The 13,367-nt window shown below is 48.2% G+C and overlaps 6 protein-coding genes across 6 annotated transcripts; 4 read left to right on the top strand and 2 right to left on the bottom strand.

Annotated features, from left to right (window-relative positions):
• Window positions 1-162: 162 nt before the first annotated feature.
• EDB93DRAFT_1288450 (uncharacterized protein) lies at window positions 163-2,237 on the top strand (the record flags this gene model as incomplete). The annotated part of the gene is made up of 2 exons (XM_041454533.1): window positions 163-1,020; window positions 1,080-2,237. 2 exons carry the CDS (start codon window positions 163-165, stop codon window positions 1,989-1,991), a joined length of 1,770 nt encoding a protein of 589 aa, XP_041306691.1. The 3' UTR covers window positions 1,992-2,237.
• A 99-nt stretch (window positions 2,238-2,336) lies between these two features.
• Window positions 2,337-3,888, top strand: EDB93DRAFT_1104806 (uncharacterized protein; the record flags this gene model as incomplete). Its single annotated transcript, XM_041447442.1, has 3 exons — window positions 2,337-2,378; window positions 2,408-3,210; window positions 3,261-3,888. 3 exons carry the CDS (start codon window positions 2,337-2,339, stop codon window positions 3,886-3,888), a joined length of 1,473 nt encoding a protein of 490 aa, XP_041306690.1.
• An 890-nt stretch (window positions 3,889-4,778) lies between these two features.
• EDB93DRAFT_517194 (uncharacterized protein) lies at window positions 4,779-7,508 on the top strand. Its single transcript, XM_041456607.1, has 7 exons — window positions 4,779-4,887; window positions 4,954-5,016; window positions 5,074-5,115; window positions 5,165-5,237; window positions 5,284-6,378; window positions 6,430-6,777; window positions 6,832-7,508. Exons 2-7 carry the CDS (start codon window positions 5,002-5,004, stop codon window positions 7,305-7,307), a joined length of 2,049 nt encoding a protein of 682 aa, XP_041306689.1. The 5' UTR covers window positions 4,779-4,887; window positions 4,954-5,001; the 3' UTR covers window positions 7,308-7,508.
• An 11-nt stretch (window positions 7,509-7,519) lies between these two features.
• EDB93DRAFT_517157 (actin family) lies at window positions 7,520-9,787 on the bottom strand. The gene is made up of 6 exons (XM_041456606.1): window positions 9,402-9,787; window positions 9,244-9,352; window positions 9,087-9,194; window positions 8,373-9,038; window positions 8,009-8,319; window positions 7,520-7,952 (listed from the first exon to the last, which is right to left on the bottom strand). The coding sequence occupies exons 1-6, from the start codon at window positions 9,743-9,745 to the stop codon at window positions 7,733-7,735; spliced, it is 1,758 nt and encodes a 585-aa protein (XP_041306688.1). The 5' UTR covers window positions 9,746-9,787; the 3' UTR covers window positions 7,520-7,732.
• A 50-nt stretch (window positions 9,788-9,837) lies between these two features.
• On the bottom strand, window positions 9,838-10,933 carry EDB93DRAFT_1151899 (uncharacterized protein). The gene is made up of 3 exons (XM_041449736.1): window positions 10,400-10,933; window positions 10,140-10,333; window positions 9,838-10,082 (listed from the first exon to the last, which is right to left on the bottom strand). The coding sequence occupies exons 1-2, from the start codon at window positions 10,689-10,691 to the stop codon at window positions 10,143-10,145; spliced, it is 483 nt and encodes a 160-aa protein (XP_041306687.1). The 5' UTR covers window positions 10,692-10,933; the 3' UTR covers window positions 9,838-10,082; window positions 10,140-10,142.
• A 561-nt stretch (window positions 10,934-11,494) lies between these two features.
• EDB93DRAFT_1337908 (uncharacterized protein) lies at window positions 11,495-13,320 on the top strand. The gene is made up of 8 exons (XM_041455376.1): window positions 11,495-11,687; window positions 11,738-12,044; window positions 12,074-12,091; window positions 12,237-12,269; window positions 12,330-12,426; window positions 12,571-12,705; window positions 12,775-12,815; window positions 12,873-13,320. Exons 2-8 carry the CDS (start codon window positions 11,991-11,993, stop codon window positions 13,053-13,055), a joined length of 561 nt encoding a protein of 186 aa, XP_041306686.1. The 5' UTR covers window positions 11,495-11,687; window positions 11,738-11,990; the 3' UTR covers window positions 13,056-13,320.
• The last annotated feature ends 47 nt before the right edge of the window (window positions 13,321-13,367 follow it).

The raw sequence follows: 13,367 nt of genomic DNA, 5'->3' as shown, positions 1-13,367 counted from the left end.
GGAACCTGGTTGACGAGCAGTCCGACTGGTTATTAGCATGGACCTGAACGGTGGTCTCTCGGGTCCATCATGACGTGAGTTACGACAAGGCTTCTTTTCAGTCGGACGTCCTCCCACTTTCAGTTAGACTTAACACTAAACGCCGCGTGATTAACATACAGGATGGCTCGCTTGCGACGTGACACGATTTCAACATCCAGTACAACCCACTCCCCAACGTCCACCTACGCTAGCTCGCCTATGCCAAGTCCATCAATCTCCAAACCATTTCGTATTTTCTCGACAGGCACAATATTCTTGACGTATTCACTGGACCTTTGTTCTCATCCAGTTCCGGGCACTGCGTCTCGGGCACAAGCAGTCACCATCGCACGTGGTGGTAGCGCTGGACATGTACTCGGTTTTCTGGCAGCGCTTCCCGCTGCTGTGGAACCCATGCTCATCGCGAGTTTGGGCGCGTCACCCGATGGAATTCGACTGCGAGATGAGCTAGAGGCAGGTGGAGTGCGCACAAAATACTGTAAGTCCTGGCCCGGTCTCGGTGTTCCATCTGCATGGGTAATGCATGCCCGTGATACTGGTGAAAGGACTGTTATAAATCACAATCCGCTTCCAGAGGTGTCCCATGAAGATTTTATTGCCTTGCTTGGCCCTGTTCTTGCACCAGAAAACTACGTTGGCATTTCTCACCCCCAGCCACCTCAGCTACCACCTCAACCACCTTCTCCTGCTTCCGTCTTCCCAAATGCATTTGTTTCTGCTGCACCACCTAGATCTAGTATGTCTTCCAGACCTGCAACAGCTCCCGCAGGAAGCACTGCTCCACATATGGCGATCGTGCCCACTCAAAATCCACTTTCACCAGCGCCTTTTGACTGGCTGCATTTTGAAGGACGAAGTATCAAAACCACGCTCTCCAACATTATTGGAGTAGATGGTCTTGCACGCGAGCGAAAATGGCGAGCTCATTGTGTTCTTAGCGTGGATCTCGGCCGAAGGGCACGAGAAGGCGTCGAGGCTGTATGTCCTCTTCGTGCTTTTCTGAAACGTCCTTTATTTGACTATTTTTATGCAACCAGCTCATCCCCCATGCAGACGTCATCTTCCTTTCAGCGCAAACATTCCCTTCGCTCTCTAATCCCCAACCTAACGCTGCCAACCCTGGCCCACCTTCTCCGCGCGCTATCCTCCTTGCGCTCGCACGACACGCACCTCCACATGCGCTTCTTGTATTATACGGAGGTGCCCTCGGTTCAGCCCTCCTCTCCCTCCCCACTCGGGAATACCTCCAGTCCTCTTCCTGGTCTCCACTCCCGATAGGCAGGTCCCATGCACACACCAATTCAAACTTACACTCCATCATCTCCACTTCTGAGGGTGTCGAAAGTGTGCGCAGCGGCTCAGAATTTTGGGCTGGCCGCCGCAGCCCCGACTCAAGCGGGTTCACCATGGGTGGTATGTCCTCGTCTGCCAGAAATCGTGACAGTGGGTACTCAGAAGATCAAGACGACGAGCCAAGAAGGCGCACGTCATCAGCGGGAGAATCATTCCACCCACTTGATGATGACGATGATGACGACGACGCAAGGTCTACGCATACCACTCGCGGGACATCCTTGCCCCACTCACTTCCCAACCCTCATCTTCGCACTAACGGTCATAGTCACGACCACGCGCACGTACGTCCCCCTCAACACGTACAAAGCGCTATACCTGTGCAACCTTTACCGCCGCCTTCGGAGGACCTGCAAGACGAAGAGGGCGCGCATTCCGCGTTCATCGCGGGGATGATCTGGTCTCTCAGCAGGCGCATTCTTCCCGGGGCACCATACACCCCCGTGCAAGCAGAGGAGAAGGAAGTAGATGTCACTGCGCGGTGGAGGCTTGACGAGTGCTTGCGATTTGCGACGGAGTGTGCGGGGCGCAAGGCTGGCGGATGCGAGTGGGGAAACTTGGCTGTGGAGATGAGAGACATGGGGTGGTTTGATTGATTGACGAACTTTTTCAAGAAAAGTATTCCACCACTATTTCTGTGTTTGACAGACTGCGATACCTTTTACTCACATACCCTCATGCACATCTAGTTTTACACAGTACATATACCCCCCATTTTTGGATGTGATATACCAGCCTTCTTTGTTACTGAATATATATACTTCTTGAGCAGACATTGTGGGGCAACTGGGCAGTATACATACCGTAGTACTACAGTTTTTGGTCACGTGTACAATTACGCAGGCTGGCAGCAGCCGAACGATGAACGTTCTGGTTCAACACCAGTCCTGAACAGGCGCCACGGTAGTACGAAAACCCAATTGCCAATAGCTGACTCGACAATGCATATGAAAAGAGAGTTCGAAGGCGATGATGGGGTAGGGGTGAGTACCTGATCCGCCCCAATATATAGCCTCATGTACCAGCATTTGCTCAGGACCCACTTCAAGTCGAAGGAGGAGATTGGGAAGATATCCCAGACAAGCCTGTTAGCCCAAAGCGATTCGACAATTATGACACTTCCGGTACAACAAACACTTTTGCAGATGCCTCGAAGCCGAGGCGTCGTGCAGGCTCGAAACCTGTTTTTGCCGCTGAAACCCCTCGGCGTAATCGTGGAACACTTTCACGGTTAAAGCGCAAGAGAAGCCTTAGCGTGGACAAAGAGAATATTTCGGACAAAGAGAACATTGTTGATAAAGAGCTGATCAAAGAAGCATTGTCCACTGGCGCCCACCATTCAAGCATTTATGTTCTCGACGTTTTCCTTCGAGCAGTGCGGCTTATGCGCATACCATTATCAATTATGCTCTTCCTTTGGATGTTGGCATTCGCGATGACACGCATTTCGGGTGCGCTGCGCACAGCGTTTTCCCCGATGTGTTACCTTCCTATGGTATCGAGGTCGGCGCTGTGTGCTCCGCTGGACCCCAATGCGTCGCAAATTCCAAAATGGGCGGATTTTCCACAACTTATGGAAGCCCAGGGCTCTACTTTTGAGCAGCTTTTGGCGGGGTCGGTTGGAGGTTCTGGTCTTTCGATTGAAATTCGGAAGGCTGAATTCGCCACCGCGGATCTTACAACCCTTGTGCGACATAGCGACCTCAAGTCTAACGACATCCTAGCTGAACTCTTGAGCAATTTCGTAAAAGATGCCAAGCAGACTGCTAAGAGTCTCACAAAGCTTAGTTCAAGAATCGGTGGTGCTGTAGACAAGTAAGCAATCATTCGTTTGGCGTGCAAATATTGCGTATTCATTTCAAAAGCGTCATGGCAGTGAACGGGTATGCGATGCGTACTATACAAGAGGCAGAGAAGAACACGCCGCCACCGTATTCGCTCACGGCTTTGATTCCGTTTCATTTTGGACCCACGCCACAGGAGGTAATAGTCGATGCATTCACGAGTGCGATGGACACCTTCTCTGTAGCAATCGAGCGACTTATTCTGGAAGCAGAGATATCCCTGCACAACTTGGATGTACTCGAGGAAGATCTTTCCGCGGTACGCGAGGTTGTGATGCGCGAGGACATTGACGTCACAGCTGAGCAATCCGAGCTGTTGGGGGCGATATGGACGAAGCTGGGCGGGAACAGACGCGCACTACGGGATAATGACAGACGTCTTGGTTTACTCAAAGATCTCGGTGACTACCGCAGACAAGCGCAGGCACATGTTGTTGCTGCACTTCAGACGCTCAACTCGATGAGCGAGGACATGGAGGATTTACGAGAGAGGGTAGCAGCTCCTGAATTGGTTGGTGGGCGTATCCCACTTCACGTGCATATCGAGAGCATCCAGAGCGGACTTGAAAGGCTACAGGAGGGCCGGGTGAGAGCCAAAGAGAGGGAGGAAGAGGTGATGAGAAAAGTGTTGGGGCTCGGCACCGATTGAGTTGAAGAATATATGTGCCATATATAGCGGAGCTTGCTTCAATATTCCTAATGATTTACACGGGCGGGACATGAATGTACCAACCTGACACCAAAATTGTGAGACTTGGCAGCTGATCTTGACCAACGTATCAGACTCAAGCTACACATGTGTTTTGGCGAGATAACATATGGATAGCGTGTCCGAAGGCATGTCGAACAAATCATGTCGTGTGTACAACTTGTAGGATGGGTAAAGGCACAGCAAAAACCTAAATAACGGTGAATCCCGACTCATGGCAACCCCTATAGGAGGAAGAGCATTAATGCGGTTCTCATTGAACTCACGAACGTACACCCACGCACATGACGGATAACGTTATCAACCTGAGCAGTTGAAGCAGGATAGCAAGCGCTGTACGCCGAGACAGAATGAACCCGTTCCGGTAATGATATGTGTGGATTACCTTTGTTCTGGTCCCAGGACCAGCACGGGTCCTGCGCCAAGTGAGAATTTAATTGTGGATGAAAGTCAGTGGGCCAGCGACATGATGGTCCAGTGTGGAAGGATTTCAAGTGTTGTGGCTCCGAATCTTGATGTGGTAATCCAGATCTTATTGTGGTTATGTAAATTATTCTGGATAAAACGGGTAAGTCGGGTAAACACAATTGTCAGTCCACTACAGTACAGATCGCATGGCCCGGACGGTCGACCGGTCAAGTATGTCCACGAGAAGCTTGGCATCCCACTTCCCTTCCTCCACTACCTCATCCTTTAAAAGCTATACTTGTGTGGCTTTCTTCAGAAAGGCGCTCATAAGAAGAAGTCGCGGACAAGTACCACACGGTGTATAGCCACACGTCAAGGTGCATATCATCCAACAGCTAGGCACATCCTGGCTGACATATCTATGACAGAGCAACCCAGATATTTTCACCAACGACTGAGCCCGAGAGCCTACATTTTGACCTCGGCTTTCAAACCAACTACTACATCATCCAGCAACAGTACATACCTATTGTACGTGCAGTCATTATAACTCCAGTTGTGGCATGAATTTCTTATAGCATTTTGATCATTCTCTAGATACCTTTCTTCGAGGCTACCGTTTACGCTTTTTACCACGAGGTTTTCATGGCTTTTGTCACGGTGCGTACATGCCACTCGTGACTCACCTGTTGTCTCTGAATTAACATAAACCTGCAGGGTGGTGCTTCAGCCTACGATCAGGGACCTGTATCTCCAGACGTAAGTCAAAACCTCCAGTCTGCGAACCTCCTTATTCACGTAGTCACAGTCTTGGAAGCGTGCTGTATACCGGAGTGCTCCTCAGTATTTCTATGTCGCAGTCCTCACTCCGGAAAAGCAAAGTAAGCTTATTCAATCCGTTTTGGATCGTATTCATGTTGGTCCTAGGCGGTAGTTATAGCTATGGCCTCCGGATTTCTCCTATCAAGAACGACAACGCGTCCATTTCCGCTCATTCAAATTCCTCAAAGGGCTCGCATATGGAGTACGAGATCTGGCGAAAATGGGAGGACTGTCTTTGGTTCCAAGACAGCCTTGAGGCCGAATATGCTCTCATGGCAAGACAGAAAATCACACGTCTGGCCGCAGGCAAAGGAGTGAAAAAGGGCGGGATGTATATCCAGAAAGACCAGGCAGCTTCTTTTGATTCACTTCCTCCGGGTCCCGACCCCCAAAGCGTCGCCCGTGATATTCACAAATACATCCCGAAGCTGACGAAGAAGGGAACACTATTCCGCGCGAGTCAAGCTACCATTGACCAGCGGTTCGCCGAGTTTCGTGCCATGATAAATGCGTTTTTTCAAGAAGACCTTCCGATGCTCTTGAAAGAGTTGATGGCCACGCGAACCTTCACTGATTTCTTCGGCTATTGGAGACGCGATCATGATCTCGCTATCAAAATACAAAAATACAAGGCCTCTCCCGCTAAAGCTCGCCGCTCTGTGTCTAGTAGTATGCTTTCTACTTATTTCTACACTTCAACCCCAGAAACATCAGACGTCGAACCCTCTTCCACCTCTGTGAACGACTCACACAAGAAGTTTCCCAGGCGAGGCTCAGCTTCAGACTCGTTGTCATCAGGGGTTTCCCTAAAAGACCAGCAAACTGCCCGCCCACGAGTGAATGCTCAATCTGCTGGCCTAGCAATATCCCTGCCATCACGTGGCTCAAAATCCACCCTATCTTCTTCTTCCTCGAGCACTCCATCTCCCATCACGCCGCATCGATCATCTAATCGCTTGCCAATGGTTGTTACACATGAACTTCCAATCACATTTGGACATAACCCACAGCATACACCTGCCGGATATGCCCCGGAGCGTCGAGCATCGATGCTCCAAGCCCTCCCAGAGGATCAGGAGGTTGAGATTGACAAGGCTGTATCTGCGGATTACGCGCAGACGCGAAGGGCAAATAGGACCGCTAGGGTCCTTGGTCCCCCTGCTTCGCAATTATATGATGATGCTGAACTTTCTTCGGATGGTGCGCCTCCAAATCTTTCATATTCAATCTGCATTACTGATCTCAGAGCAGCAGAGTCCTATGCTAGGTGCTCCTGGCGGTCAACCAACTCTGTTTCACCCTCTCGTGCTGCTGCTTACCTTGCCGAGCTCAATGTCGACTTTACGCTTCCACACCCTCACCCGGAACGTGCACACCACCCCCGTGCCTCGATGTGTAGTATGGCCTCATATAGGACTGACGCCTCTGCCGATGCGATCGTTCCTCGATCCACTTATACTCACCCTCTGCCTTCTGCTGGGACTCGACAATACCGTCATTCCGCGCCTTTCCCAGATGAAGAAGAGTGGGCGGAACGCGAACCATGGGCTAATGAATCGGCTTACGGAGAGGACGATCTCCTCGACGCTTATTTTAATGGTACGTGTGGTATACATACATGTTCGACCGGTTTGCTAACTACCCCTGCTGAAGATGCGATACCACCCACACCATCTACTGAAGATAGCCATTTCTCTTCAAAGCAACATGAATCATACCCAACATCGGCCGACCCTGCGCGACGCACATCCTTAACCACGTCCATATCCAGTGGATCGACGGGATATAGTGACGGTTCAGCCATTGCTATCAAAGCATTGCATGAGAACCACATTATCATACTTCGCGTTTCGCGGTCCCTGTCGTTCACTGAGATTCGTCAACGACTTTACGACAAATTTGTACGGCAGGAAGGCGTGCCACTTTCAGAAAGCTTTGTCGTGGCCATCCTCGTTCCACCTCCAGTCATGGAAAAATCTGGAGGCCGTCCTTACACTACTTCGTTCTCCTCTACGGCAGACAAAGATAATGCTGTTTTGCACTTCATAAAGTCCAACGATGACTGGGACCAGGCGATATACAAGTACGGAAACAAAGTTCTTCTCCGTGTAATCGGCAGCCGCGCCTAGGCTGCTCCGCGTGTGTAATGTATTGCCACGTATGCTTTAATGTTGTCATATTGGCATTTACGATCTTGGCATTTTGTAGAAATCATGGTTTTGACTTCGTTCTAGCATAACATTTCTTTTCGTTTCCAACGTTCAACATTTTTTTCCATCCCAACACATTATTTCGATTCAACTGTGATACCTTGTGTGTTCAATATTCATCTTCGTTCTACATTGCATTCACTGGGTTCTCTTATCACTCTTCGTTTCTGGGTTTTGCCGCGTTTGTGCTTCCATAGGATCGTATTCGCGAGCTCATGTACGGATTAAATTGTAGTATATATCCTTTTATCGCATATCACACAATTATCTTACCACAAGCTGCTGCATATTATGACAAGCTTCTTTGACCAATCTTTACAATGAGCAATGCTACAATGTTACAATTAAGCACCGACAGCTTGCGGAGAAGACAAAGGTTTCAGTGCTACAGCAGGAGGTGCGCCCGCAGGCAGCGGTCCTCTAGTCCAATCTGGAATAACATTTCTTGGAACGTGTTCGGACGCAGGAAGAACCATCATAACGTCGTCATCCTGATCGGTTTGCGATGGATCTGATTCGTCCCATTTCTCCCGTGCAACCTCGACGCCACCAGTTTTTAGTGCTCTAGAACACCATCAGCATATGATAAGATGACACGAGGGAATATTGGCGGAACTTACCCTGCTAGGGAGCCACCCACCCACGCCATCGTAGCAGGTGTGAAAGCTGGTGCCTTGCCTGCGTTCACATTGGCACGTATGCTCGATGAGGGTACTGGTGCTGGATTGTTGAGGATGGCAAAGTGGGGTACCAGCGGACGCAATGAGGCATATCGATCATATGCAGGTCTAGACCGTGTGGATGAAGTATTTAAAGGTGCGGTAGCGCGCAGCAGTTCCGTGTGTAAACGGGGGATGAACCCTGGAAGCATAGCCGTTCCCCCTGTGATTAGAATAGAGGATGCCATAGTTTTACGAAGATCAAGTGGGACCTTCAAACACGGTCAATGGCATAATCATAGCAAGGTGTGATTAGATAGCAAACCTTGAGTAAAGCATCTAATATTACTTCTGCGACACTACTTTCGTCGACATCACCTCCTTCAAATAGCACCTCGGCAGCACGTTCGCGGACCCAGCCGGGGATGATGAGAGTTCCACGCCCGGTGCCCGTTTGTTGAGACACAGGGGGTATGACACGCATGTGAAGATTTGTGGCAGTGGAGTGACGCATGTACATATTCGCAAGGACCTGCAGATAATTTTCGGTTCTTGCTTCCCCACTGGACGTAGAGTGTGTCGGGTGGGAGATTATCGAGAACTCGGACTCTGCTGCGCTCTCTTGGCCAATAGAACCCCGTGAAAACTCTGACTCAGACATGGCAGGGTCGCTAGAGGGTGGAGGCTCATGATCTGAAGGATCGTCACCTGCTGGAGAGGATGCGCGCATATCACCAAGAGAAGATTCTAAAGCGTCTGATACGAAGCAACAGCGTGTCTTGATGTCCTCGATGACAGCATCTGTTAGTATCTCTTGTGGCACACGGGTAGTGCGATTAGCTGAGGGCACGTTTACAGCAGCACTGAGTGTGGTTGGTGGGGGGAGATAAGAACCAAATAAGAGGAGCAGTGCACGAATGTGTGACGAAAAGCGAGAGCCTGCGAGTGGTGTTGTTTGGAGTTGGGGAAAAAGAGGACGTGCTGCGAATATCTGAAAGGGTGTGTCAACATAAAAATGCAATGGACTCATCCATCTTACAGGTAATGCGGTGGATTCTAGATGGCCACAATCTAGGACGAGACCTGTTATTCGGCCAACAGATAACAGAGACAATAGGTGACTTGATGCAAATGATATTGAGGGAACCTGTTATCTTCTGTCTAAGATTATCATCCTGCGAAAGCTGAGCACATACCTGAAGGTTACTGAAGAGGATGTGGGCTAACATATCCTTGATGTACAGTGGCATCAACGGGTGCTCAACTAATATTACCTTTCTGGCCTTGGGTTCTGCAAGAAGTGACCTTCACGATCTATTGGATGCGAGTGTCCGTGATAGTTGAGCCTACTTACTCGTGAAAAACAGAACGCATACATCTCTCCAAGTTGATTGCCAACATATTGTCCTGCTCTGCCTTTTCTGTTGGGTCTGTGGCTCGACTCCAACTCCATAACGAGCCACAATTTTTGGTGTCGGCGTAGAATACGTCTCTTGGCTTGCCTTCGCCACTGAATCCAACTTTCCAGATGCGTGAACCTGGATCGATTACAACACGATCCTCTGTGCCATAGAGAGAGTGACGTCTGGTTGTTGTGTAATGAGGAGATGCTTGAAGAACATGGGATCCTGCTACTCGAGTTGTCGTTGGCGTTGCAGGGGTAACACCTGTCTTTGTTCTTGGTGTACTTGTCGACATTAATATTCAAACTAGTGTACAGAAGCCAGCTGCGTACAAGACCAACTTCGAAGGGATTATTAAACTAATACTATACTCTTTCCGTGCACGTGATCAATCGCGTCGCGTCGATGTACTTTATTTGTGAGCTTACAGCAAGCACGGTTTCAACGTTGTAGACGACGTTAAGAAGTGGTCATTGGATACCAGTTAGCCTTTCTTTCGATGTTGCGAGCCAATAGTAACGTTTACGGCCGAGCCCGGTGAGGAGCTCTGGGAACAAAAAGTGTTACGGAGATAAGAAGGATATCCCATTGGCGACGGTTTTTCGGCGTCTTTTTTCTTTTCTTGAACGTTCCTTCAATGAAGTCAGGAAATTTGCCAGTCTGACTCTTAGAAACGTTGTATTGCTTACTACTCAACGTCTTTTCTTGACCTTCCGTCCAGCAACATGCTGTCCAGTTTCACATCCTTCAGATAGCGCGTTCTCATCACAACAGGTCCAGATAAATCCCTCCGGAAAATCCGCTCTGTTTTCCTCTGTGTCCATGGGACCATGACAATCTTCGTCATGGTCTGCGAAAAACTCTTCATCGACATTTAGATGACCTTTTGAAATAACTTTTTCATCAGAAAATGTCTGTCATCATGAGCAATGGAAATAGCAACACCAACCTGAATGGTAACAACACTCCTCGTCATCACGTTCGCCACTTATGTCGTATTCCTCCTTGCAATTGGCACATACATCCCATCTTGGAACAGCCTTTCTCTTCTTGCCGTTGACCACCATGGCTTCCTTCACGAATGCGCTTCTAAATGCCGGTATCCTGTCGGCCAGCCTGATCATTATCTTCCGAAGGCGCGCATTGGTCATGCTGTCGACTGCATTTTCGAGCTCTTCGCGGGACACTGTGACCCCTTCATCACCTGAGATGGGTAGGTTGGTTAAATCTATGACTTCCATGAACGCCAGGGCGAAATAGTGCGGTTTTAACTTACGTATACTAGATGTACCCACGAGTTCGTGCTCACCTAGTGTTCGTGCTTTGCTCTAGCACATGCAAATCATCACAAATCATTTTGGCATATAGAAATGAAATGATTCTGCATTGTCAATGAGTATTTCTATGTCTTTCATTTTTTAAATAATTGTGTTGTGCAAGTGCTATGATACAATATACACCGTTTGGAGACAATTTGGCACACTGATCAGTGTCGGAAAGGCAAACTCACGCCAATTTTAACCTCGGAAGTGCTTAGAACATTGATCCTGACAGATATATAGCTAAAATGACAACTTCCGAGGTTGATTTGGCAGACTATTAATGTACAAGTGAAGGATATGTTATCTGGCGTGACAATCTACTACAAGACGTTACATCATTTTAAAATCCCGCCATGCCACAACGGATTTTTCACGAGCAAAGCACATGGTCAGGAGCGGACTTCTAATCGGCAACGTCGGCAACCTGTGACACAGTGTGACGAATGCACGAACACTAGGTGAGATAGACTAGTGGTGCTCGGTCATGCTGTAGTAACACAACAAATCAACTTTTATGTATAGAAAAATTTGGGCCATGTTACTGAAATGGTATTCTATCTACTAATAACTATCCGATATTTATTTTGTGTTGTGGATCGAGAGCAATATGTGAGACCGTCAAAAAGCACGAACACTCGGGTACTTACCTTGTCACAGATAGATGCCAGGTCACACTTCTGTTACGTCCATTTGAGTGTATCTAAAGAAATGGAATTACATGGGTGGACAGCAACTAGAACGTTTAGTGCTGGTCAGCCTCTGTTCCGCATCTATACTGGTTTGATGGGGTTGTTGAACGCTGGCACGGTGACTGATACGCAGACTTGCTCATCAACGTGGTTCCCCATGTCACGGCCGGTAGCTTGCTATCTCAGTCCGTATTTCTGGTGGCAGCGCACAGATTATTAAACAGGTGTAGGGGATCTCATGCAGTGTCTAGTACGTTTCATCAATCCAGAACGTAGCCCGGGCGCTGGAACTTCAGCATTCATGTGGCCGCCCATTTCACAAGCTGCGCCATCTATGCATCGTTCCAGCGGTTGGTAAGTTCATTGATGGTATCTTGGCTATCTCAGATGAGTCACCAAGATTCGTGTAGGCTTCTTGAAATTTTACCAAGAAGCTGTACCAAGTTTTCAATATAAAAATGCACGAGTTAATTGTGTTGATCATCGAGTAACATACCCGCTTCCACGAAGCGAAGAGAGGTGCCCTGCGATGAGCTCCATTGAGAATGATCTTGAGCTCGGATGGGTACTCTGGGGTCTTAACGTGAGTAGCAATACCTTGCTTGTTTCCAGCTACTCGTAGTCTCTCAAGTACGCCAATAGTCTGCGTCTTCTTTCAAGTTATGTTGACTATAAAATATACTGATGACCGTGTTACAGTGGCTGTAACTACGTCCTGGGTGATTTTGCATGAATCTCTCGCTCGCAATCAAGTTGTTAATCTATATCACCACAGGCATATGACTCTTTCCTCACTTTGGCCGATGAGGTGCTTTTAGCTATATCAGTTCAAACTCTATGCAGGTCTAATGTTATTGACCAACCCCAGGTAGCATTTTTGACGCAGTCACAGTGGAAATTGGCAAAACTGTTTTACATCATCTGCCGATATGTAACCTGCGGTTACTTGACGTTGGAGATGCTCGGTAAGCGTCCTTAATATTAATGACGTTAGTTATTCAGATTCGATATACTTACACAAACCGGTAATGACAAAACCATCATATTTCTCTACGTGATTTTAGTCGCGGCGGAAATCCGCGAGTGCATCGTCGTTTAGTTTTTTATAGTAATCGACGATCCGCCAGAGATATGGGTGTTCGCACTGTACAAGGTCATTGCGAGCTACTGGCGCAGGGGTGATCGTAATCGCTTGTTGGAACAGCTGATCCATCACAATATGATTTACCTGACCTGCGGACTTGGTGAGTTGCCTTCAGATTATCTAGGTATATAGAAGTGCGCAGCGAATTTTTTTAATCTACGGCCCACAGTCTTCTCCTTCTGTGTCATATTGACGACATCCCGTCTCAACGTGAGTGCACTCAAGTCGGGTAAAACCTCGTGTATTGATAACAAGTGAACCTGACAGGTGTCTTACGGTTTTATGATTGTGAGGTTTTTACGCAACTGGCAAGTTACTGTTCACGCCTTTCTTGTTACAAAGATGTATCGTGGACTCTGGAAAGCGGACCGGCGACGTGCTTTGCTAGAATCTGTTTCTTTCTCGCTTACAACTTTCCACGCTGCACCTGGAGTGTCAACTCAGGCGTGAAATTCTGACTTTCGCCCCTCTTTTTCATGTTGTTGAACAAAGCAAATTATTACATATCCTTTATTCGTCACCGGCTACGTCTCGAACGTTTTGTTATAGTGTTACAAGTAATGACACTTCTCGTATCTATGAGCTCAGCCTCTCGTCGTCTTCAAGCTACCCCTATGTAAATATAATTATGGCCCATCTGGGGATCAAGTATCTCGATCCTTGAATAACAGAAAGAAAAGGAAAGTTCGCAAGGGACTGCCCCATTTGATGCTTCATTCAGCCTCACGAAGTGGTCCTCAGGTATCCCTATAATACTAAGAG

This window comes from Suillus bovinus (assembly GCF_016758785.1).
Source record: "Suillus bovinus strain UH-Sbo-P2 chromosome Unknown EDB93scaffold_36, whole genome shotgun sequence".
In the NCBI taxonomy this organism is placed as follows: domain Eukaryota; kingdom Fungi; phylum Basidiomycota; class Agaricomycetes; order Boletales; family Suillaceae; genus Suillus; species Suillus bovinus.
Note: the sequence above shows the minus strand (reverse complement) of the source record. Positions and strands in the feature narration are given on the sequence as shown.